The 24,296-nt window shown below is 68.7% G+C and overlaps 1 protein-coding gene across 1 annotated transcript; it reads right to left on the reverse strand.

Annotated features, from left to right (window-relative positions):
• Positions 1-1,024: 1,024 nt before the first annotated feature.
• On the reverse strand, positions 1,025-14,901 carry CSRP1 (cysteine and glycine rich protein 1). Its single transcript, XM_045818033.1, has 6 exons — positions 14,801-14,901; positions 9,658-9,776; positions 5,228-5,396; positions 4,326-4,455; positions 2,585-2,678; positions 1,025-2,171 (listed from the first exon to the last, which is right to left on the reverse strand). Exons 2-6 carry the CDS (start codon positions 9,767-9,769, stop codon positions 2,095-2,097), a joined length of 582 nt encoding a protein of 193 aa, XP_045673989.1. The 5' UTR covers positions 9,770-9,776; positions 14,801-14,901; the 3' UTR covers positions 1,025-2,094.
• Positions 14,902-24,296: the final 9,395 nt, after the last annotated feature.

The raw sequence follows: 24,296 nt of genomic DNA on the forward strand, positions 1-24,296 counted from the left end.
CAGCAGAGGACAGCCTGTCCCAAGCTCCCGGCCCCAGACGCCCATTCCGGCGTCTCCCAGGGCAGAGAGATGATGCAGGTGTGTGGGACTGGCCGTGCATCCTCCTTCTCCCCTTCCCCGCCCGCCGCAGACCCCTCAGGATCCAGAGACCTTGCATCACTTCGAGTGCTGCCCCGACCTGCTACCTGTCCCCAGGCACGCACCCTAACCCCAACCCACACCTGTGTGGGTCCCGCTCCCAGGGCAAGAGGGGTTCTGTCAGGCCACAGCCGGACCTTCTCCAGCCTCTGCTTATTGTATCCCAGACTCACAGCCACGGTCAGGGAGCCCAGCCCCCAAACGCTGGACAGGGCCCCGGAGATGAAGGCCAGATGCAACAACACCCTCCTGGGGGGCTGTTCACAAAGGGCCAGCCCTCTAGGGCTTGTCCGTGGGGGCTGCTGTAGACTGCATGTCTGTGCCCCCCAAATTCATGTGTTGAGACCCCAACCCCCAGGTGACGGTGTGAGGAGGGGGGTCTTTGGGAGCTGACTGGGTCACGAGGGGGGTGCCGCTAGGAGGGGTTAGTGTCCTTCTAAAAGGCCCAGAGAGCTCCCTGTCCCTTCCACTGTGACACCAAACCTGCCCATGCTTTTATCTGGGACTTGCAGCCCCCCAGAACTGGGGCTTGTGGGCACCCCGTTTCATTAGCAGAGCCCTAGCCGTGCTGGGGCTGAGTCAGCCCCCCGGCCCCCCAGCGCCGGGCAGAGCGGGGTTTCTGGATCCCACAGGGAGGTTCTCGGGGCCAAGCGTCCCTGGCACGCCGGGGCTTTCCGAGCCAGGAGAAGCTCTGAGCTCAGCTCTGGGGCCTCGGGAGCCCCTCAAATCCCACAGCGCACGCAGCTTCCGTCTTGGGGGGCTCCAGCTGCCGAGCCAGCGAGAGCACAGTGGTTCAGGCCCACCTGAACGCCCCTGGCGGGTGTGCGGCTCAGGCGAGTGTCCCGTCAGGTGCCCCCCAGCCCGGGCCCAGACCCAGACCCAGAGCTCTGCTCTAACAGCGTTTATTGACCAGATGGGGGGTCCACTCGAATGCGGGCATCTCCAGCCCACAGCCCTCCCAGGCCACAGTTCCGTATAGTGTCCTCGTCCGTCCCTGGCAGCAGTGCGGCCACCGCCCCCTGCTCCTGCTCCTGCTCCTGCTGCTGCTGACCTGGGGTCCTGGGAGGGTGTGTGACCCTGGGGAAGGGCAGGTGGGAGAGACGAAGCCCCGCGTGGGGTGGGAGGCCCCAAGGTCTGGGTGCAGGGCAGGGGGTGTCCGGGAGACCGAGGCCGTGAGCCTCCCCATCTGGGGCTCAAGCAGGCGTGGCGGCAGCTCACTGGCCTGGGTGTGTGGGGACAGGAGCAGTGGTCGTGGCCGCCTCAGGACCCCGGGGGGGGGGCAGATCCACTGAGCCCCCCATCTGGGCCTCTGAGAAACGGAAGCGTGTGTTGGGGTGCGTCCCAGGGGCCGCCCCTCCCGCGGGGAGCTGAGGCCACACGCTGACTGTGGTTCTCAGGGCCGGGCGTTCTCCGGCCCCAAGGGAAGGATGGCAGCTCCCACAGCCGGAAGGCCATGCCCTCAGCCCTCCGCCCTGTCTCATGCCTCTCTGTCCCCGCGCCCCTGCCCAGGGACCCCTGAGCTTGGGGGCTCCCCAGGCCTGTGCGGAGGGATGCGCAGAGGCCCAGCCCCTTCCCTGCAGGGCAGAGGCTCTGCAGTTGACAAACCGCAGCCTCCCGGCCGGCTGCAGGTCACAGCCAGACGACGGTGGATGCTCAGACCAGGAGGCTAAGAATGGAGGTCTGTCGGGTGGGTGTGGGGTGGGGGTGGTTCAGCTGTCCCCCCAAACTGAAACTGCTGGGGTGCCTGCTGGTGACAGTGGCAGACCCCAGGCAGGGGAGCCCCTGAAAGGAGGGAACCTGGGGCAGCCCCCAAGCCAGAGGGTGTCAGACATCGCGTTCTGTTCACTAGTGGTGTGCGGCAGGGCTGGGAAGAGGGGACCGAGGTGGCTGGGGCTGCAGAAAGGGGGCGGTGAAGGCAGCTCGTAGGTGGGTGGGCGGCGGGCGGGCGGGCCGGCCTCACTCAGAGTGGACCAGGGCCCCTGCTCCTTGCCCGAAGCCAAAGCCCTTGGGCCCGAAGTTTTTAGCGTAGCATCCTGCAGAGAGAAGAGATGGGTCAGGACCCTCTGCCTGCGGCCCCTCCCCTGCCCCACAGCAGACACACCACCCCCAGGGCCCGGCTGGGCCTTTGTGGCGGTCCTGTCCCCACCCCCAACAGTGAGGAGGCCCCTGCCCCCCCCGTCCACCCCTACACTGCAGAGATGACCAGCAGGGGTGACAGCAGCCCTGGCCGGGGCTCAGGAACTGGCTCTGAGCCCCCAGCCCCATTTGCCCTGGGACTCTGGCCAAGTCACGGTCTCCCCCTGGGCTTTTCTCCCATGTGACAAGAAGGGTCTCCTGGATGCTCTGGAACTGCCCCCACGGCCCCTGATCGGCTCACTCCAGGGCACTCACCACCGCTCAGCCCCCACCTGGCCCCTTAGCCCCCCACCGGAAGCGACGCACCAACCTTTGCAGTAAATCTCGCCGTCCTTGTCGGCCAGGGTGGTGGACTCGAGGCCTTTGCCGCACTTCGCGCACCGGAAGCAGGACTTATGCCAGGACTGCGTGGAGAGGCCACAGTTAACGCCGCCCCAGGGACGGCGGTGTCCCCGCCCCCGGCCCCGTTCCCCTGACACAGTGATGGGAAGTCTGCTGAGCGGGTCGCTGGGAGGACGTGCCCCGGGCCGGAGAGTGGAGGTGGGGCAGGGACCTCACAAGGCCTCACACCCTTGCAAGCAGCTGGAGCTTCAGCGCGGCCAGCCGCACCCAGCGGAGTGGGCAGGCCAGGGCGTGGGACCCCCACCGAGGTGCCTCCTCCAGGCCCTCGGGGCCAGCAGCGTGGGCGGGCGCTTGGGAGGCGCTGCCCCTTCCTAGCTGCACGGCCTCGGCCACGCCCTCCTCTTGAGAACCAGAGATTCCCACGGGCAGGGCAGGCTTTTGTCGGGGGGCTCCCCAGAGCCAGGCGGCCCCTGAGCTTCTTTCTAGAACAGGTGCCTCCTCTGCCCGAAGGCCTTCGGCCCCGGGAGAGAGGCTGGCAGTGGCTCCCTCCCTCACCGGGCCCCTGAGAGGACCCCAGGGCCCTGGCGGGGCCGGCAGGCACAGGCCTGGCCCGGAGGAGCCCCCAGCCGGCGGCGCCTGGCACTGCTCTGGAAGGAGCCTGGGTCTGCGCGGTGCTGTGAGCACAGCGGGAAGGTCCCGCCGGTGAAGCTCCTCCAGGGCACTCGGGAGGCCCCAGTGGCTCTAAGGGGAGCCCGGAGGCTGCCCGGGGCCCGTGGCCTGGTGGGATCACAGCCCCTGTTTGGACCCCGTGACGGAGCTGCCGGGCCGGAAACCTCCCACAGGCCGGCGGCCCACAGGCCCTGGGGTGGGGGGGGGTGGGGGCTGACGTGCAGACAGCTGTGCAGGGGGCCGGCCGGCGGCAGGCAGCACCGGGCCAGGCAGCACCAGGCCTTTTAAGGGCAAAAAGCCTCCGTCGGCCCAGTCCCTGCCTGAGGCTGGAGGGCGAGATAGGAAGTCGGACCTCCTGGGGTTCCCTGGCAGCCAGGCTTCTGCAGGCTGACCCCTCCTCCCAGACAGAGGCGGCCCGACCTCGGCCCCGCCCCTGCTCTCCAGGCTGGAGGGAGGTTCGCAGGCAGACCACCCACGGGCTGGGGCCTGGCCTCTCTCCCGCAGCAGCTAGCTCCTCCGTGTTTCTTTCTTGGCCGAGGTTGGGGTGGGGGGGTGGGGCTCCTCCCAGCTCTGCTCGGACTCAGAACTCCCTCGTCCTGACTCCTTAGCAGGACAGCCTGAACTCGGACTGTGACCCACGTGGGCGACGGAAGGAGTGGTTCTTCGCTGCTTCTCAGCAACTTAGTATCGCTATGAACATCTCCTGTTTTCACACCATTGCACCCACGGCAAGGGCATCCCTCTGACCTCACAGCAACCCCCCAGAGCAAACGCCAGCCACAGCGACAGCAGCTGGCAAGGGGGGCCGCGCTGGGCGGTCCTCCCACGAGATCTCGTTTATAACGGGCGACTCTCTGTGCCGGGGTCCGTCATGACAGACCAGAACTGGGGTGGGACCACCCGAGTCACACAGCGAAACGGAAGAGCTGCGGCCCCCTGGCGGGCCAAGCTCCAGAACCCACCTGTCCGGAAACTATGGCCCCGGCCCCCCCCCCCAGCCCTGTCCCTCTCCCGCCCCCGTGGCCCGGCCGCCAGCTCACCTTCCCAGCTCCGATCACCTTCTCGGCGGCATAGACCGCCTGGCCGCAGCGGGGACAGCGCTCGGAGCTGCCGATCTTCTGGGCGAACTTGGACGCGTTGGGGTTGGTGGTAGGCCTGTGGCCGGGGGCCCTGCATGGGGAAGGACACCATGAGTCCCCCGGAAACCGCAGGGGGGCCGAGCTGTGTGGGCTCGACTGCCTCCGTCACACTCGGGGGTGGGGGAGGCCGGGGGCCGCGGGGGGCTCCGGGGCGGCCTCCCATTCCACAGGAGGAGGACAGACCCAGGCTGGGAACGCCCTCCCGCCTCTGTCGCCCACTCCAGCCGCGGGAGTCACGGCACGCCTCTGCGCCGGGCCTGGCCCCGCCGCCCTGCAGCCTGTCCGTCATCAGGTCCTCTCCTGGACAAATGTGCTGAGAAACCACTTCCCCTGAGCCGCGACCCTGGCTGGAACGTGGCCACGCATTCGTCGGTCAGTTCCGTCCACCCCCCGGGCCAAGGAGCCGGCCAGGGTGACCCCAGACAGCGCCCTGGAGAGCCGGCCAGAGGCCAGAGGGTGCCGGCGAGCTGGTGACAGCTCAGTATCGTCTCCGAGAGAGGGACAGACTTCTGGCAGCAGGGGTGACAGGTGGCGGAGCCGGCCCGGCTCGGACGCGCACCGGCTGGGGGACCCCGGGCGGGTCTCGGGCCCTGGGCTGGGTTTTCTTGTCCGTGGAAGGGGAGCTGGGACGTGGTCACTCCTAGGGACCCCTCAGCCCCAGAGGGAGGCGCCCGGCCTGCTTAGCTCCCCTGGTGGGCCGGGCACGGACTGGGGCTCTGTGGCAACCGGGCAGTGGCCTTCTGAGCCGTGGCCACCTCACCAGCGGTGGCGAGAGGTCGGCGGGGTGGGGGGCCAGTACTCACTCCTCGTGCCGGATGCCCAGCGACTCCCCCTTGTCGGTGCTGAGCGTGCCGGCGCCCTGCCCGTAGCCGTAGCCCTTGGGCCCGTACTTCTTGCCGTAGCAGGACTTGCAGTAGATCTCCTCGCCGTGCACGGCCACGGTCGTGCTGTCCAGGTTCTTCCGGCAGACCACTGCGGGGCGGGGCGGATGGGGCACGTGAGGGCACGGAGGCTCCCCAGCCCCGTCCTGCCTGACCCCTGACCCTGGAGGAAGTGCAGTGGGGCGGCCCAAGCTGGAGGGGACAGGGACGGGTCTGAGCCCCCTCCCCCGGGAGCCTGGGGGGCCTCCAAGGCCTGGCACCCACCCCTCCTCCTGCCAGGCCGCAGTGCACCATGGGGTCCAGGAGGCGGTGGCAGCCTAGGCTGACCCCCAGCCACAGGAAGCCCAGTGCCGCCTTGGCTCCCCTCGAGAAAGAGACCACGTGTCGGGCCAGGAGAGGAGAGAGAAGGAAGGAAGGAAGGGAAGGGCTTTCCTGCCCCCAGCACTGGGTCGGAGGGACAATGTGTGCAGGTCTGGGGGGAGGGGATGCAGTGGGCCCAGAGGCGAGTTCAGTGTTTCTCGGGTGGGCGCGCAGACAGGGCACAGACGGGCCGCAGGCCAGGCTGGCGGCGTCTGAAGCTGCCCATCTCAGAAGTTCCTCTGGGCCAGTGGGATCGGGGGGCCGGCCCTGGAGGACGCCCCGACTGGGCTCTGTGGGCCTGGGGGCCTCCCTGTGTACCCCGGAGGGAGCTGGGCCCAGCCTTGCAGGGGAGACGGCTCGGAGCAGCCAGAGGCAAAGCCCAGCTCTCCGGCCGGCTCCCCCAGCGGTGGGACCTCTCTCTCCGGGGGCAGTGCGACCTCAGGCCCGCTGCAGTACCAGCGACACAGGGCCTGGACCCAGGCCTGGAGAGGGGGCGTCTCCCCCAGGGGGGGCTGTGCAAAGCCAGTGAGGCCTCACACGGGAAGTGCTTAGTGCCACGCCCTGCACACCGTCGGTGCATAATGAATGCTGGCCGCTCTCAGTAGAATCTGAAGTGAGAGCCACGGGGACCCAGGGAGGGCCAGGCCCGGGCTCCAGAGACTCCTCCTCATTCTGTCTCTTCGGCTCTCGTCCCAGGTTGTTAATTTGGTTCCACAATTTCCGTAAATAAAGATGGAGATTCAGTCTGCCCTGCGTCCCCGAGAGCCCGCCCCCTCCCTCCCGGGAGGCCGTCAGCTCAGCTCCTTGCAAGTGGCCGCTCTTGCCCTTAAAGGGCCAGTCCCTCTCCCTGGGAGCCCCAGGTTACAGCCCTCAGACTAAATAAGGCCCCACCTCCTCTCCTGCCCCTGAGAGATCCCCACCTCATTCCAGCTCTCGGGGCAGCCCAAATACGGAGCTCCCCGCCACCTCCGCCCCCTCCCCCCAGGATGGAAGCCGGGGAGAAGGAGCCGCAGGCCAAGGGCCCCACATTCCCTTGCAGGGTGGGACGCAGGCAGGGTGCTGCCTCCTGTAACACCCAGGCTGAGCCCGGGATTCCGCGGCCAGGGAAGGCAGAGAGGAGAGACAGGGGTCTCTCCCGAGGGGTCTCCAGCAGGAGCCCCAGACCTCGGCCAGAGGAGACCCCAGGGCCTCCCGGTGGGTCCCCGCCATGCGGGCTGAGCCCCAACTTCTAGACCCACGGCAGGGCCCTCCCCCCACCCGGCGGTCTCTGCTCTGCCTGCTCTCCCGGAGCCCGCCCTGCCCCCCTGGGCCACCCTCCTCTCCTCCGCGCCCCCCAGGCCCCGGGGGTCTGCTGGCCTGCGGGCTCTGCCAGAGTCTCAGTTCCGGGGGTTCTGAGTGCAGGCCTCAGCTCTTTCTGCCGAACCACGTCAAGCCAATAAAGAGAGGTTCGGGTCAGCTCTCCGGGCCAGTTAGCTCTGTCCCCGGACACCGGTCATGGGATGCCACTGGACATGCAGAGAAGTAGCCCCAGGCGAGGGGTCCCCCCTCTGCAGCCCGAGTCTGAGGGCGACTCTCTCGGCTTCAGAAGGGAAGCCAAGGCCCACAGAGAAGCTCACGCCCCCGGGATGGGCAGAAGCAGGGCCAGGCCAGGACGCAGCGGGGCCTGAGAGCTTCTGCAGCCCACAGGGGTGCCCGGAGCTGCGTCCCGACGGTAGCCCTGCTCTGCGGACGAGGAGACCGGAGCCGCCGGTCCGAGGGCGCGTGGCTTCTGGGAGCTTCCCTGGGCTCTCGGGTTCTGGGACCCGCTGCTTCCAACAGCCGCCACCATGGGGGGAGGCCAGACCACCCCCCTGCCCCGCCTGCCCCAGCAGGGAGCGGTCACAGCTCAGAGGTGGGCACTCAACTCCGCCTGTGGCAGGGCCCCCGGCCCCGACCGGGGGGCTGTGCATCCCTGACTTCCAACGGGAACCAGCTGCCCCTGCCACAGCCCCAGGGGTGCCGGGCAGGGGTGCTGCTCTTGTCCCTGCTCTGGGGTCAAAGGCCAAGCCCAGGGTAGAGGCCGGTCTCCCCGAGGTCGTCTGCCGCTCCACCCGTCTTCCTGTCGGTCCCAGACCGAGGAAGGGAGCGCCAAGGACTGGAAACAGCCGGAGGGGCTCTGGGGACGCACTCAGGCCCGGCCAGCAAGGGGCTGGGGCCCTGCACGCCAGCCGGCCCAAACCCCTGCGTGCCCGAGGCCTCTCGCTTCCTTAGAAGGGAAAGGCCTCTGACTCCGAGGGTTGTTCTGAATTCCTGAACGCAAGCCGGACAGTTCCCACTGCACGAGAGAAGGGAGACTCCTTCCGCCCTAAACAGGCTGCCTGCTGCTCGCTGCCCCGCCGGGCACCAGGGCACGCATGTCTGGGGGTGCCTCCCACCGCAGGGACCCTGGAGCTCAGACGCCAGGGGAGCCCCGAGACCAGAGACTGTGCCTTACGGCTGTGGGTCCCGGACCCCCCTCCGCAGCCCGGCTCTGACAACAGCCTCTATCCTCCACACCCCCGGCGCCCCAGCCCGCCGGCTGCCTCCTCTGTGCCCCTAGAACTCCCCACCCCCCTCAACCGCCTGACCACAGCTGCCCCCACAGGCGGAACCGCAGGCGGCGGCCACAGCTGGCCCCTTCTTGTCGCCGATGAAGCAACATCGGAGAGCAGAGGGGCCCTAAGGACCCCAGGCGCCTGGACCCTCCTCGCAGCCAAACCAAGCCGTCCTGCTCCCTCTGAAAAAATAAACGTCCGGAACATTCCTCAGCCAGCGAAGTGCTGATAACACGATGCTGCTGTTTGCGGCTCTCCCCCGGGGCAGGAGGGGCGGCAGCCGACCTCGCTCACTCCCCATCCATCAGACTCGCCTGGCCGGCTGGCCGTGGACAGGAGTGGGGCCCCGAGGCCTCTGCCGGCGGCCTGTGCCGGCCCACCAGGAAGCAGGCGGCGGCAACCTGGCGAGCAGGTGGCCCTCGGCCCAGCTGCTTCCTGCGCGGGATCCCGAGGCACCTGGGACTGGGAGGCCACAGCCTCTCCTGCCGCTGCTCCCGGGAGGCAGGAGGGCGGGACTGGCTCCCGGGTCTGCTGGACACGGGCTGGGTCTCGGCCCCGCCGGGGGTCTCCTTTGCAGCCCCGCCTGGCTGGGTCAGCTGTGTGGGCCCGGGAGTGTCTGTCACTCACACTTCCTTTGAACGTTTTATTTCCCAAGCTTCATGCTGATGTCACAACAACCCGGTATCGTTATCTCCCACGAAACAGCGAGAAAACTCAACCAGGCCGACATGGGCTGACTCGCCCGCCACCACACAGATGACGGAACTGGGTCGGGCTACACAGAGGGAGGAGTGGGGGTGGTGGGCGGCTGAGGTCTCCAGCCGCTAGGCGCAGGCTGCGGCCGGAGCAGGTCTTGCTCTGGGCCATCGGGAGAGGGTGTCAGAGAGCCCGGGCTCCTGCTGGCCTGTCCCAGGCTGTGGGGGCTGGAAGGGAAGTGACAGGGCTAACTAAGTGCGAGGGGGGCGTGGGGCGGGCAGCGACAGCCCGCTCTTAGCCCAGACTCAGCCTCCCCCACGGCTGCAGCTGGCGCAGAGTCCGAACAAGCCAGGCCTTCGTCCCACAGGCTGGTGAGCCCTCGGGCTGGACGGGCCTCCCCCTCGCAGGGTGGGATGCAGCAGCGAGAGACAGCAGAGGAAGCCAAGTGGAAAGTTTTCCTAGCCGAGTCTTCTCCGCAGCTTGGCTCCCGGCCCCCGAGTCCCCCCCACCCCCCTCGGGCCCTGGCCAGGGTCCCCTTGGACTGGAGCGCGGCTCCGGCCAGGACAAAGCGGCCCTGAGCGCCTCCCGCCCCAGCTGCGGCCGCAGCCAAATGTCAGGCTGTTTACATCCCACGGGGCCGCCGGTGCCCTGGGGAGCTGACAGGCCCGGGCGGGCGCCCCTCCCGCCCGTCCCCATGGCGACCGCGGGGCCGGCCGGACTTACTGCACAGGAAGCAGGACTTGTGGAAGCTGCTGCCCTCGCACTGCACCTCCTCCGCGAAGTACACCGTCTTCTGGCAGACCCCACACTTCTTGCCGCCTCCCCAGTTGGGCATCCTGGAACTGGGCGCAGAGACGGGAGTCAGCGAGCGGGGCGGTGGGGGCGCGGTCGCCCAGGAGAGGGGGCCACAGCCGCGCCTGGGAAGGGGGGAAAGCTGGGGCAGGGGCGGGGGGCGCGGCCTCAAGGACACAGAACAAGGGGGTTGTGGGGACTCGAGAAAAAATGTCCCCAGTGTCTGAGAGAACCTGCTGGGGGCCACCCTGAGGCCAGGGGAGCACGGAGTGTCTCCGGGGGACAGGCGGGCCCAGGATGCAGCTGGCAGCAGGGGCCGCAGAGCTGAGGGACAAAGAGACCCAGTGTGTGGCGACAGCTTCCAGCCACTGCACTCAGCCAGACTCTCTGAGTCGTCCAGTGAAGGGAGCCGGCGCAGTCCCTGGGTGGTGTCAGCCCACGCAGCGGGCTGCACCCTGACGGCGACGCCGGGGAGCTGCTCCGGAACCTCCGTCCCCACCTGTGCCCGCACGGCCGCCAGGTCCCCTGCGCTACAGCCATCAGTGACTCCCTCGTGCCCGAGAAAATCAAGCCCCCCCACCAAGCCCCCCCAGCACAGCCCCCACTCACTGTCCAGCTCTGTCACCTGTCACTGCGCCCACACGGCATCGGGGCTGGTGATTTCGTGCCCTCGCCACCCATGTGCTGCCCAGGGCAGGGCCGGGCTGTGGGAAGGGCTCAGCCAGGCCCGTGCGGAGCTGGGGGCTGCATGAGGTTGGGGGGAGCACTGGAGCCGGGCCTGCTGTCCCTCCCCCTCGGCTGCTGCGGGCTGCTGACCTCTGCCTGCGGCCAGCTTCCCCTGCCCAGTCCGGGCCGGCTGCCGCTCACGCACGTCCCAGACACACCCGCAGGTAGGGTTTCTGCACCTGACCCCTCTGTGCCCTCCTCGGACACCCCACACCCCAAACAGGCCTGAGCTCCTGGGTCCCCGGGGACAGTCCTGGTGCCCCTCGCTGCCCTGGGGGCTCCGGGGCCCGCTGCCTGGAGGGGCCAGCGCTCAGGCTGCAGCAGCATTGAACGCCGAGGACAGTCAATCAGGAGAACAGCGAGGGCCGCTGTCTGCTTCGCCACCGAGCTTCTCCTCTTCCTCGTCCCAGGGCCCGGCTCCATCCAGACAGCCGCCCCTGCCCCGAGTGGCTCCGTGCGGTGTCCCCAGCCCTAGGCCCAGGGCACAGCCTGGTCACACAGCTGAGCGCGGTCTCGGCCCACGTTTGAGGAACAGTGTCAGAGGCAGGCGTCCCCACGTGCCCCGAGGAGACCGGTCGAGTGATAAGCCGCTCCGTGCCTGCAGGTCCAGTGGAAAAACCCCATCCCTCCTGGCCCGCAGCTCACCTCCCTGGGGCCAAAGAGCGACTCTGGGCAGAGCTCGTGACCCCACCCACGAGGTCTGGCCCGGACTTGCCAGGTGTGTGTTGGGCTGGAGACGTGCTCTCACGTTACCTGCGCCGGGTGGCATGTGGCCAGGTGCGCAGGAGAGCCGCGCTCCTTCCCAGTGCCACGGCCCGGCCCCTGCCAGCACATGCCCCCGACAGGTCAAGAGGGCAGCCAGGGAGAGGAGGGGCCCGCCGGTCAGGGGTCAGGGGTCAGGGCCGTGTCTCAGAGGTGACACCGGCAAGGCCAAGGAGAAGACCTCCCCTGAAAGCCACGGTCCCTGGCAAGGACAAACGGCCAACGTGGAGACGGAGGCCCCCTCGCCCCCACACCTGGCCAGGGTGTCTCCGGAGCCCCGCACTCAGCTGGCCTCCCCACGCAGCTGACCGGCGCTCCCAGGCCCCGTGGCCCCCAGCTCAGCCCACTCTCCCTGCCCTGGCTTCTCGCTCCGGAGGCCCTGGCCCCTGTGGGGCTGTGCGTGACCGGGGCGGGGCTGTCTGTGTCCCTTCCTCTCCTGGCGCCCCCTCCCCCTAACCCCAACCCTCACAGAGCACACAGCTCTCCCCCCTTGGAGTCAGAAATCCGAAGGTCGGCTGAGGTAGGCGCTGGGTGTACGGTTTCAGCGTCTCGAGACTCCTACAGGAAGTCCTACGTTATAGCACGTCCCCCAGCGTCCCCCGCAGATCCGGCCCCTGTGCCTCCGGCGGAGCGAGGCCAGGGCCGCTGCTAACAGCCAGTGACCCCAGCGGGCAAGGTCCCAGCGACTCCTGTTTAGCTCACTTGAAAGACGAGTTAGCACTCTTTCCTTACACAGACGTCTCGGGAGGGCCGGTCCCAGGCACCCAGGTGAAGAGCACAGGGCGCCCTCGGGTGGGGGGGTAGGGTGAGGGAGGATGGGGTTGGGGGCAGGCTCTGGCCGAGCTCCTGCCCTGGGGACCTGCTCCCGGCCGGAGGCTGCCGTGCCTCGAGGCGCGGGAGGCGCTGGGGAGGCCGGTGTGGAAGGCCGCCCCCGCCTGGGAATGCACACACTTTACCATACATGGGAATCCCTGGGCGCTGACGACAGACGGGCTCCTGGGCGGCCGCGCTGACAGCCAGCCAGCCACCGCCACGGCCGCCACCGACGACGGGAGACCACGGGCCGGGGGCTGCTGTCAGACCCGGGACCCCTCCCCCGCCCCACCTCAACCTCCACCCCTCCCGCGGCCCCTCTGTGTGCCTGCGTGTGTGGCTCCTCGAGCCCACGCTCCTCCAGGCTTTTCCCTTCCCGCAGATCCCACCCTCCGGGGCCCCTGTCCCCGGCCTGGCCACGCAGCGGGGTGAAAGCCCAGAGGCGTGAGTTCTAACCCTGACTCCGTCCACGTTCGTGCTGACCAAGCCGCGTGGACAGCTCGTGTCTCAGCCGCCGTAAAGCCCTTGCAAAGCTTTCGTGTTTTCAGTCTCACAGGGGCAGGGGTTTCTTTCCTGAGCGGCTCTTGAAAGAGGAAACAGAGTCACAATGAAAATGGTGACACGGGGACTGAGGCGGGCGTGGAGGCCGCCTGGGGCTGAGTGCGAGCCCGAGACGTAGCACCTCCGAGCCTCAGTTTCTCCCTCTGTAAAACGGGCACAGCGGCACCTACCGCATCGCCTGTCCAGGTAACACATGCAGGGCTGCAGCCGGTGCCAGTGCCTGCCTGCTATTATCTTAAGGAGAGACCAGCTCGGGCGCACTATTCGTCTGCGGGTCTCTTCCCATGCCTGCCGATTCACCCGAGTTCTGGCCAGCGGCTGGCTTGGAGAAAACAGCCCTTTCTTGCTCCTTAGCACCTCGTGATCCCCCCAAGAAGCCAGCTTTTCTCAATCAGCCGGGGAGCCCCAGAGTTTAACCACTCAGCGGCCTTTCAAGGAGGCCTTCCCCGTGAGCTTTCCTACCCGAACACCCACAGGACACAGAAAGGACAGAGTTTCCCCCTCCCCGGGGGCTCGCTCACGGCCCCTCGCGTGAGAAGCTGGCCGGTGGCCCTGCGCAGGGGTTCTGCGTGTCTGCCCCTCGGGGCAGCTCGGCGGCGAGCCCAGAGCCACCACACCTGTCACTCCTCGCCCCACAGCTGCCACTGGCCAGCCGCGTGCCAGCACGGAGCTCCCGGGCTGCCGCTCTGGCCGGACTTCGGGCTCCAGAGGCAGGCGCTTGTGATGAAGGCAGAAAACCCGGGGCCAGGAAGGAAGGGGCTGGGGCAGACCGGAGGCCCGGGCTCCGGCCCTGCTGTCTGTCAGCGTTACGGGCTGGGGGTCCCCGCTTTCTCTCCTGCATCCTCCCCAAACCCTCCCACCGAGCAGGGCACCCCCCACCCTCTGGCCCCACCGCACCCTCTGCCTCATCAACTTCCTTCTCAGTCTGGACCGTCCCTCCCAGAGGCAAAAGGTCATCGCCAGCCTCGGGGCACTGCGAGCGGAGGACCCCCTCTGGCACGAGGCCAGGGCCCAGTGCGAGAATCAGGTGACCGCAGGCGGGTGAGAGCAGAGCAGCTCAGAGCCCACCACCCCCACAACCCCACCTGGGTCGCACCCCCAAGATGAGGGCTGGGCGGCCGGCACTCCAGCCTCCTTAGCTCCGGGAGGGTGGGCGGGCGCGGAGAAGGCGGTGGGTGGCCCCAGAGTGCTCCCGGCCTGTGCACTCGGTCCCCAGCAGGAACTGAGCAGTGAGACGTCATTCGTCCCCTGTCACCCACGTACGAAGAGGCAAATGCACCGGGAAGAAGCAGCCAGTGCGCCTTCCAAACCATCTGTCCCCGCGACCGCAGGCTGCCTCTTCCTGGTACGCTTTGCGCTACGGCCTGGGGACATCCCCAGGGGCTGGGAAGAGCCTGTCCCCTTACCCCTCCGAGGAGCAGGGGCCGGTGGCTGCAGCCCAGGACGCAGGGACAGGGACGGGCCAGAGCTCCTCCCGCCCCAGGCCTGGACCCAGGTCCTGCTCAGGTCACAGCAGAGGGGACCAGGAGTTTTGGAATGTTCTCCCCCCTCCCCACCCCCGCCTGTGAGCAGACGAAACACCTGCCCAGCAGCGGCTGCCGGGGAACACACCACAACCGGCTTTGGCTGCGCTCACCTCAGCCCCTCCCTGCACCCCGGCCTTCAGGGGCGGAGGCCACACAGCACCCCTGTGGGTTGTCTCGGGCCTCGAAATGTCTCCATCTGGCACCAAGATGTGGGTGGCGGAGGTGAAAGGTTGCACAGATACCCCAGGCGGGGCCATGCGGCCAGATGTCCCGGCGCAGCCAGGGAGGGTGAGGGCGGGGGTGGTAGGAATGCCCTCATCCCCTTGCCGTGCCATGAGCGTCAGGGGCGCGCGAAACCGCCCATTGTTCTGCTGTGGGACCTGCGGATGGCGGGGAACCGGAGGCCAGGGCCAGGGCATGTGGGAGCCCTGGCGGGGAGGGACCCAGCGCCTCCCGGAAACAGAAGCGCCACCGGTCTAACTGCGGCCACTTGTGCCCACTCGGCGCCCGCGACTCAGCTGCGCCACTTCTGCTTCCAACTTTCCTGGCAGCGGGAAGGACCCGAAAGCGCTCAGGACGCACGGCGCTAGGGGCGCAGCGGCGGAGCCGGGGCGCATGGAGCGGGCTAGGCCGGGGGCGCGCGGCTGGGGGCGCACTCAGCCGGTGCGCTCCCCTGGCGCACTCACCTGCAGTGGGCTCGGGTGGCTGGGCGGGAAGCGCTCAGGAGCGGCTGCGAGATGCGCCCGCGCGCGCCGTTTTGTTCCGCTCCGGCTGGGCGTGTCCCGGCCCCGCCCACCTGTGGGCTCTGCACACTGCACCACAGCAGGATGACGTCAGGGCGCCCGCCAGCGGCGCGGCCCCCCAGACCTGGGGGATTGGGGGACTGGGGGGCTGGAGACCCGGCTCTGGCCTGCCCTGTGGACCCACTGTGCGCTCAGAACCTCTCAGGGTTTTCCTGTCAGCCAGATGGTAAGGTGGGCATGTGATCTGAGACCCCTGATAACCTTGTGCCCCAAGGGAATGGTGGGTGGGGGGTGTCTCACTGTTGTGGGCCCCGGTGGCGAGGTGCAAGGGACACAGGGGGGCGCCAGACTGCGACGGTCTGAGCTCTGATTCCGCCCCTTTGCCGAGCTCTCATGCTGAACGCAGCCCCCCTGGGCTTCAGCCTGCATCTTTAAAAGTGGGGTCCTGACCCACAGGAGTGTTGTGGGCACAGACAAGACCCTATGGGACACGGTGGCCCCGCCCCTTCACGGATGCCTCGTAAATCAGCTGGCCTCCTCCCCCCAACAGCTCCAGCCCCCTCAGGGCCCCCAGCCACCCTGCTGTCCAAGGGGGCCGCACCCCCCTCCGAGAGCAGCAGTTTGGAAAAGCGGGGCCTCCAGGCTTCGGCAGGGCAGACTCGCACCCCCAGCCTGGGCTTCCTGGAGAGCCCCGAGTTTCTGAGCTGGCTCTCCCCGGGGGGTAAAGTGAAGCATCTCACAAGGCAGAAAAGTAGGTGTTCGCCGAGTGTTTCTCGCTTTCTGCCGTCAGAAACACCGCTCCTCCGACGGCCCTTCCGGCGCACAGGGCTCCCCGAGCTGAGAGCGTCCACGGGGACACGCAGCCAGGGCTTCTCGGAAGGCGGGAAGCCAGGGGAAGTCCTGGCCGCGCCGCCCTCAGCAAGCAGTCGGTGGGCCGGTGCAGAAACTAAATGCCAGAGCGACAGGCAGGTCGGACGCGGTGGGCTTGCTGCCCGCAGATCAGGCCTGGCGAGGTCGCCACCCCCCACCCCCCTCCAGTTCTAGGGATCCTGGAGAGATGAGCTTTGGAGTCCCGCCCAATTTCACAGCGGGGCAAAACGGCTGCATTTTCTCCCTGGGTCTCTGTCTGTCCTCTCCGAGTCCTGGGGCTGACTCAGTGACGTGGAAGGTGTGGGAGAGGAGCAGAGGCTTCCGTGCCCCCAGCGTCTCCCCCCCCCAGGGGGGCTAAAGCCCCGGGTGCAGGGAGAGGCAGGGCGCCGTGTCAGCCAGACCGCTGTGCTGTGATGTGACCTCGGGGCTGTCGCGGTTCCCTCGCAGACCACGGCCGTCAAGTTGGGTACACGAATTTTTTAGGTTTCCCAGTGGGTATAGAAGTGTTTACGCTGTGCTGTCGCCTGTTCAGCGTGCAATGGCACTCTGTCTAGAAAACAGGGCATAGACCTTGATGCAACAAACACTTTACCGCACCCTGGCCGGTGCGGCCCAGTCGGCTGGATTCCGGTGTCGATGAGTCCTGGTCAGAGCTCATGCAGGAGGCAGCCAACCAGTGCTCCTCTTTCTCTCTCTCTCTCTCTCTCTCTCTCTCTCTCCCATTCCCCCTTCCTCTCTTTCTCTCTAAAGACAATGGGAGAAAACATCCTTGGGTGAGGATAAAAAATGCTTTATCTCTAAAAAGTGTTAACCATCATCTAAGCCTTCGACGACTCATAACTCGTCTGCTGGGGGAGGGTCTTGCCTTCGGCCTGTGGAACAGGCAGCATCTGCAAGCGCACTGTGGGAGGTGAGCCTGTCTCCGTGACCCGTGGAGGCGGCCGGGCTGCCCCGGGCAAACCGGAGCTGGCCACCCTGCGTGTCCACCCACAGACCGAGGGGGGCACCGGTCCCGGGAGCTGTCCAGACAGAGCTGGAGATACAGGGAGCCCCGCAGGCCCAGCCTTGCCTGCCGTTTTTCCAGAACCTTCCAGCTTTTCGTCACACCACCCTTGGGCCTTGGATGTCCCCTTCCCACAGAAGGAGGACTCAGGGGTCAGGGAGGACCTCGGGGTCGAGGCGATCAGGTGTGCGGGAGTCGCCCACCAGGCACGCAGGCACGGGCCTGACGGTGAAACCACGGAAAGGCCACCGGTGCTTGTGACATCACACGTGCCGAGGGCTCCTCCGGCTGACCTCTGGCCCACAGCGCTGCCCAGACCGGCCCGCCGGCCAGCAGCCCCGCCGCTGCCCTGACGACGCAGCCGGAGCTGCGGGGGCCCAGCCACCTCGGGGCAGTGCGGGGCATCTCTGAGGCTCCTTCCCCCTGGATGTTCCTGGTGCGTCTTCCTGGGCTGGTCGTGGCAAGGCAGGTCCAAGGGGAGCTGGGGACCCTCAGTCTCTGCCTCCGTGTTCCCGAGGGCAGGGCCTGGGGCCTGGGGCCTGGGGCTGGGGAGGGGGCTGCAGGGGCTCAGCAACGGCCTTGCAGAGGCAGGGAGGTCTGGGAGACCACGCAATGCCTGGAGGCAGGAAAAGGGGAAATCCATCTGCAGAGGGACTGGATCCAGGCCCCCGGGAGGGCCGAGGGCCAAGGGCGTCCAGGGCTGCTGACGAGCTGGCCTGGGACCTCCTCGGGGCAGGGGCAGGGCCAGGGGCCCCGGGAACCTGAAACCAGGGGATTCGGTTTTTGGTGACCACTTCCCCTCTTCTCCTGGCTCGAGCCCAGGGCCCACTTCTGCTCTCGCTCCACCTGCAGCCTCCGGCTACTTACTGCAGCTGAAAAGGGGCCTCCGTGTGTGTGTGTGTGGGGGGGGGGCACGCCTTGCCCCTCCCCCGGGCAGGGACACTAGGGCACAGGAGCTCAGAAGCTACCACGGCAGTCGGGCGGGCGGGCGGCTGAAGGCCAGGAGAGGTTCCCCTGGTGGACACAGCACCAGGGCGTCCCCTGCCCTGGCTCCTGATCCCTGTCCCCTCCTGCTCCTTCCGGGACACGCCCCCTCCTCTGCGGTCATCGGCCAGACAGCAGCGGGTTAGGGCAGGAAGTCGACTGGAAAGACCGCAGGGAGGCCTTGGGCGCATCTGTCCCAGCAGGGCGGCCGGTGAGTCAGACTCCGAGGTCGAAGGATGGGGGCCTCGCGGAGCCCGCCGTCCAGAGACAGGCTCGAGGCAGAGCTGACCTGCTGGGAAGGCCTCGGAGGGCAGGGGTGGCCGCCCACTCTGCTCAGCAACTCACCGCCCTCCGCCGGAGCAGGTGCTTTATTAACAACATTCAATAGTTCACAGGTAAAGTCATCCCCTAGTCGGCAAAGCGAGGGGCGGGAGCAGCGCTGCCACCTGCTGGGCAAGTTGAGAATGACGCCTCCCCGCAGCCTCGGCCGCCGGCCCGAGGAAACCGGGGTTCCTCCGCCCTGTCTTTTCCCGGGATCGCACGGTCCTGACAGCTCGCAGAGACGTCCTAGGTCTCCAGCAGAGAAGCCCAAGTGTCCGGGACACCGGTGGGGGGCAAGGCCTCTGAGGGCCGTGGGGGCTCTGTTCTGTCCCGGGCCCTGCTCCCCCCGCGGGCAAGCGCCGTCCCTCCGGGGACGCAGGAGCACCGCCCGCCCGTGCCCAGCAGAGGGCGCTCGGGAGCGCCCCCGCGGGAGGAATCGGGGAGGGGCGGGCTGGTGGCCAGGGCGAAGCGGCGGGTCACGAGGGCGCTCAGGCGTGCTGGCCGCGGGCAGCGTTCCAGTCATCGCCCGCGGGACGCCGCCCCAAACTTAGTGGCCGAGGGCAACAACTGCCCTTTGTTCTTGCCGCGCGTGGTTTTGGGGTTCGCTGAGGTCAGCGGGCAGCCCTCGCTCAGGACCTGCCGTGCGGTGGCCGCTGCGCTCAGGGGGTGCTGGCTGGGGCCATCCGCAGCTTCCTCACCCCCCTCCCCCACCGTACGGCCCCTGACGCCAGCCAGGCCCCCTCCTGGCCTCTCCCCTGGGCCCGCACTTGCACGGGGCGGCTGGGCTGCGGGGCCAGAATCCCCGGAGGGAGCCTGCTGTTGTAGCGCAGCCTCGGAGGCGGACTGCGCCTGGACTCTCCGGGCTGGGACAGGCACGGATCCCCGCCCCCCCAGCCTCAAGGGCGGGGCACAGAGCCCCCACCTCCGGGCCTGTGCCTTGCGCGTCCTGGAAGAGCTCGTGGCGTGGAGACTGCACTGCCGTCCTTCTCGGAGAGTACAGCTGCCGCAGGCCGGGGGGTCGCTCCGGGGGGCTGCTGTCCCTGGTGGTAGCTCCGGAGACGCCTCCTCTGGGACAGAAAGCAGCTTGGGCCAGTGAGCGCCGCTGGGAGGAAGCCTGAGGCCGGGAGGCGGCCACGGGGTCATCCCACGGGGCCATCCCATGAGGCCGGGTGAAGACAGCTCTCTGAGGGAGGGGTCCAAGAAAGGGATCCCCCCGGGGCTTCTCCAGGAGGGCGGCGGGAGGCTGAGAGGGGGGCCAGCGCCTCTCGGCCGGGGCAGGGCCTCGTGGGCACTGAGGGGCCGTCATGTGAGGCTCGGCTGGGGCGGATTCTGACAGTAGGGGGGACTGGCTTCTTGGCCCCTCAGCCAGAGGCCAGGGAGCCCCAGCCGTGGGCAGTGACCAGGGAGCGAGCGGCTGGTGCCAGGGAGCTGCGGTGCGTCGGGAGAGAGGAGACGTGCCCGTGTGGCAGCTCTCGGTGTAGGGTGACACACGGACAGGGAGCCGTCCGCAGGCCAGGACAGTGCCTGGTCGGGGAGGATACTGACCCCCGGGGCCAGAAGGCCGGGCGTGGCCGAGATGCTACAAACAAGACGTGAGTCTCGACAGAAAGGTCTGGAAGAACAGACGCGGAGAGACCGCAGTCGCGTGGTTCAAGTGTGTGGTGCGCTGAGGGGCAGGCGACCACCCCCCCTCGCTCAGTGGCTGTTTCCTCGGTGGGGGGCAGGGAGGGGCTCCCGCTGCCTCTGAGCTGATTGATTTCCTGCACTGCCTGGTGTCCCTGGGGTGATGGTCACAGTTCACGTGTCGACCTGACGGGGCCACGGGGTGCCCAGATGTTTGGCCAAGTTGTTCTGGGTGTTTCCAGAGGAGGTTAAGATTTAAATCGGTGGACTAAGCGAAGCAGATTGCCCTCCCTAGTGTGGGTGGGCCTTGTCCAATCAGTTGAAGGCGTGGTGAGAAAGCCTGACCATCTCCCAAATACCAGGGAGTTCCTCCTGCCCGCTGCCTTTGAACGGGACGTCAGCGTCCTCCAGGGCCTCAGGGGCTGGCCTCCGGGCTGGCGTCAGGCCACCAGCTCAGTTCCCAGGCCTTCAGACTCACCCGGAACGAACCCACCAGGCTCCCTGGGGGTCCAGCCCGCCCCGCCCACCTGGGGGGTTGTCGGGCTCGGAGCGGCCCGAGCCGGTTCGTCCTGACAAATACGTGAGCGTCTGGGGGTTCTGTGCCTCTGGGGAACCTCGACCACTAGGCCTGTGTCCTGAGTTACTTCCCGTGCCGCCTGCGTCACGAAACCTTTCGTGATGCGGTTTGAGAGGAGCGGCGACAGAGGAGTGCCGGCCGCTGTGGAGGTCGGGTGCAGCGAGAGCCAGAGGAGCCGTCAGGTTTGGCCTGTGACAGGCCAAGGGCCACCTCTGCTGGAGCAGACGGGGGAGGGGGGGCTGCTCACAGAGCGGAGGCAGCGGGGCCCCGGGTGCGAGGACACCCCCAGCTGTGGGGGAGCATGTCTGCAACGGGAAGGTGAGCCCGGGTCCGCGCCGCAGGCGGGCGCCGCTAGGAGGAGGGGCTCACACCTCGGTGGCTCCGCCTCCTGAGGTCTCCAGACTAACTCTGAGGGAGTCTCCACGTTCCTGGGCCCCTGCGGCGCTCCTGGTGAGGACTGCGGAAGCCTTGAATTTCACACCTCGGGTGTGCAGAATGGCTTTCCAAACACCCGGTCCCAGACACAAGAACTCTAAGCGGCCGCTTGGGTTTTCCGAAGAGCATAGGGCCAGCCTCTGTCCCGGGGAGAAAGCTCTCGGAGCCTCGGCCGTCACGGGGCGGCCCCCCGGCCCCCTGTGGGTTGTGTGGGGCGGGTGGAATAATGGGGAGGAGACCTCGTCCTCCCCTCCAGCCGTGTGGTCTCGCTCGCAGGTGAGCTAAGGGTTCCCGGCTGCAGGCCCAGGGCCAGGGGCAGCGGGGCGGTTCCAGGCCACGGCTGCTGGCTGGTCTCCCTCGGCCCCGAGACCCCGTCTGGGTGTCGTTCTCATTTCTTCTTGTCCCACCAAAGGCGCTCCAGACGCCGGACCCACGGAGCAGGGGGATTCCGAGCGGGTGTCTGGCCCCACCCCTCCCAACTTGGATGGGTCCCAGGGCTGCCCCGCCCTCCCCGGGGCTGCAGGAAGCAAACCGCCAGCAGGGGTCAGCAGCGCCCCGCGGGTGGGCCGGCCGGCCGGGGCGGCCTCCGGGGGGGGGTCTCCACCCCGCCAGGGCCTTGGCACCGCTGGGTCTGCGAGTGGAGGCTCCGGCCGCCGGGCCCTGAGTGGCGGGGGGGGGGGGCGACGGGGAGAGGCAGAGACGTGCAGGCGTGAGCCCAGACGGCCCGCCGCCAAGTCCCCATCTGGTCCTCGCCCCGAGGGGCGGTTTCACGAGCGCTGGCCCACGCGACGCCGCCGGCAGCTCCGGGCAGATGTCCTCCTGGACGTTTTCTCAGAGACCCGCGGTTTCTGGACTCGCTCCGCGGCCGGGCGCTCGGGGCACGGCACCGCCCAGCCAGTGGGTGCCTGCTCCCATGGCGCGCGCCTGTGCACGCCCCACGCAGGCTGGGCGGGGGCTGGCGAGGTCCCCTGGCAGCCGCACCGGAGTGAGGGCGGCTGTCCCTGGCGGGCCCAGCCCCACGGGCCCCACATCAGCCTTCTCCCAGCCCCGGGGCTCGGGCGGCCCTGCTCCACGGCCCTGGAGCAGTGTCCCCCCCCATCAGAGACAGCTGGAGGGGCCCCCCTCCAGGCTTCCGCTGCTCTCCTGGCCTCTCTGCCCCCCACCCCCACCCCCGTGGTGGCGGAGTGGCCTCAGGGGCCCAGCTGGGGGAGGGGCCCTGTCTGCAGCCGGGACCCCTGCCCCAGCAGCCCCCAGGCGCTGCTGTGACCGATGCACAGATGCCACACCTTCCCACCTGCCCTTGGGAAGGAGGGCTTGGGCCCAGCCCAGGCACCTGGCCTGCTTTCCCGGTGCAGGGGGTGGGGGCGACAGCAGCTGATGCAGACAACAGGTGCGGCCCGAGGCGCAGCTGCCGCTGGGCGCACAGCGCCGCAGGGAGAAGCTGCCGCAGTGGCCATCAGTCTCCACACACGGGGCGGCGGGGCGGGCGTGTGGGAAGGCCAGGGGGCGACAGAGCCCTTCCCTGCGGCCCACACGGCCACCGGAGCCCCTCTCCCTGCACCCCAGGTCGCCTGCGCCCCACGTGGCAACTGAACGCGGGGACCGGGGTGCTTCTGGGTTCCCACCCTGGCCGCAGCAGGTGCTGGCTGGGAGCCCCAGGCCCCTGACCCCGTTTCCTCGCCCATAAACCGGAGACTGAAGTGGCGCCTCCTCCCTGGGGCTGCCGTGGGGGGGGTCGGGGGGAGCACCGGCGCTCAGCACCTTCTCCAGCACGGCCACGCGGGGGGCCGGCGCCGTCCCTGCGGCCTGGCCCCTGCACGCCAGGGACTGGGAGAAACATCTCTCCTCAAAAGCCATCTTTGGAAAAACACAGCCAGACTCCAGCTGATCTCCTTCCCGGTAGCGGAGAGGGAGGAGGAGCGAGGCTTCCCGATAAGGCAATGACTGGCTCACTCCGGGGGAGCTCTCGGGACACCGTCGGCCGGTCCCCACAGGCCGCGTCCCCCAGGCCCTCGCCAGCTCCGGCAGTGCACACGGAGCGCCCTCCCCACCAGGGCCCCCGAGGCCCGTCCTGGGCCGGAGTGGCCGCCACAGGGACCGGGCTCTGCCCACGCCCCACTGATGCCAGGAAGCCCCCCCGCCCCCCCGTGATGAGTGGGGAGCGCGAGCTTGTCCGTGGCCGGTCAGAGCTGCGCCTCTCCATCCTGAGCTTCCCAGCTGGGAGCCCGCAGCCCCTTCGGGTGGGGACGCGGGGCTGGGGTTCGGAGCTGGTGCTTCTGCTCGGGCACTGTGCAGGCCCCCCCCTCCTCCGTGACCCCCGAACACCCCCAGCCCTGCTGGGGGCCGCTGGTGTCCCCCGGGTGTCCCGACCCCCTTGCCAACGAGCATCAGCAGACGGAGGTGACACTCGTCAGCAAGCGCTGGCCCCCGTGATTTCCCACTGGGCCTGGAGGGGGGCCCAGGGCCCCCAAGGACTGCACCTCAGAAGCTTGAACGGCATGTTTCAACGCTCGGGAAAACGCGGCCAGGGCGGCCCCCACCTCCCGCCGGGGGCCTCGCCCAGCGCTCCGGGAGCCAGAGCCAGGGCAGTCGGTGGCCGGGGCCCGGCCCCTCCCGGGCCACAGGCTCCGAGGCCCGCAGTCCAGCCAGCGCCCGACTGCTGAGACGGGCCGGCACGGGCCCAGGGGCCCCGAGGGGCAGGGAGGCGGGCAGGGACCCGGGGAAGGGAGGCCGGGCCTGGACACGCCTGTCGCTCCCCACCCTCCTCCGCTGGCCCCCCGAGGCTCACGCTGGCCCAGGCCGGGAGGCTGGCGGGCGACACTGGGCTGCCGGGCGGCTGTTTCGAGACCCCTTTGCCACAGTGGCTTCCGTCCCGCTGTGAACTGTCTCCCGCCCCCGGGGGTCGGCTGGAGCTGCCCGTGGAGGAGGGGACCCGGGAGCCCCTGCGCGCCGGGGGGGCCTCAGGTGGGCCAGAGGGCCCTTCTAGGTGGCTGGGTGGGGTGGGGACGTGGCGAGTGACCGGGGCCCCTGCAGGGGGCCTGAAGCGCACCCCCAGCCACCGGGCTCTCCGCCCCGCCCCGCCCCGCTCTCCTCTGATCAATTTTCATATTTCAGGAAAATCCATTCGCTTGATTCAGAGCAACTGAGTCATCCGCGCCGGGCTCGGAGGAAAGCTGCTCTCAGCGGCACGGGCGCTTGGCCGCGGCCCCTGCTGCGGTGGGCGGGGGGGTGGGGGGGGAGGCCTGGCAGCGCTCTGTCCACGGCCGGGCCGCCCCTACTCAGGGGCCTGCCCTCACCCCGCCTCTCGCCCCAGCCAGACTGGCCTTTGGTCCCTGCCCCCGGCCGTCCCCATGCTACTGTGGTCTGTCCATGGGGCCCCGGGGCAGGGGCAGCGGGGGCTTGCAGGACAGCCCTTGTCCACGGGGAGACCACACCCCACAGAGCAGTGGCTGCAGCCCTTTCCCGTTCCAGGGAAAGGGCGTTGTCCCAAAACCAGCCGAGTGGGTGGGGGCCCTGTGTCCAGCCCTGGCCAGCAAGCCCAGTGTCTCCTGTCCTGGCGTCCACGGTCATGTCACTGTGACCTGACCCCATGGGGCTCAGGCAGGCCCAGTGGGGGCTTGTATCCC

Source organism: Phyllostomus hastatus, unplaced genomic scaffold (genome assembly GCF_019186645.2).
Source record: "Phyllostomus hastatus isolate PE091 unplaced genomic scaffold, TTU_PhHast_1.1 phas_contig_148, whole genome shotgun sequence".
Lineage (NCBI taxonomy): Eukaryota > Metazoa > Chordata > Mammalia > Chiroptera > Phyllostomidae > Phyllostomus > Phyllostomus hastatus.

Excerpts from the sequence above, each read along its gene's own strand:
- CSRP1 (XM_045818033.1), bottom strand. The coding sequence starts at position 9,769 with ATGCCCAACTGGGGAGGCGGCAAGAAGTGTGGGGTCTGCCAGAAGACG. Across the intron at positions 4,456-5,227 it reads CTGGGCATCCGGCACGAGGA|GGCCCCCGGCCACAGGCCTA; the intron begins GTGAGTACTGGC and ends TTCCCCATGCAG. Across the intron at positions 2,172-2,584 it reads CGGCGAGATTTACTGCAAAG|GATGCTACGCTAAAAACTTC; the intron begins GTTGGTGCGTCG and ends TTCTCTCTGCAG.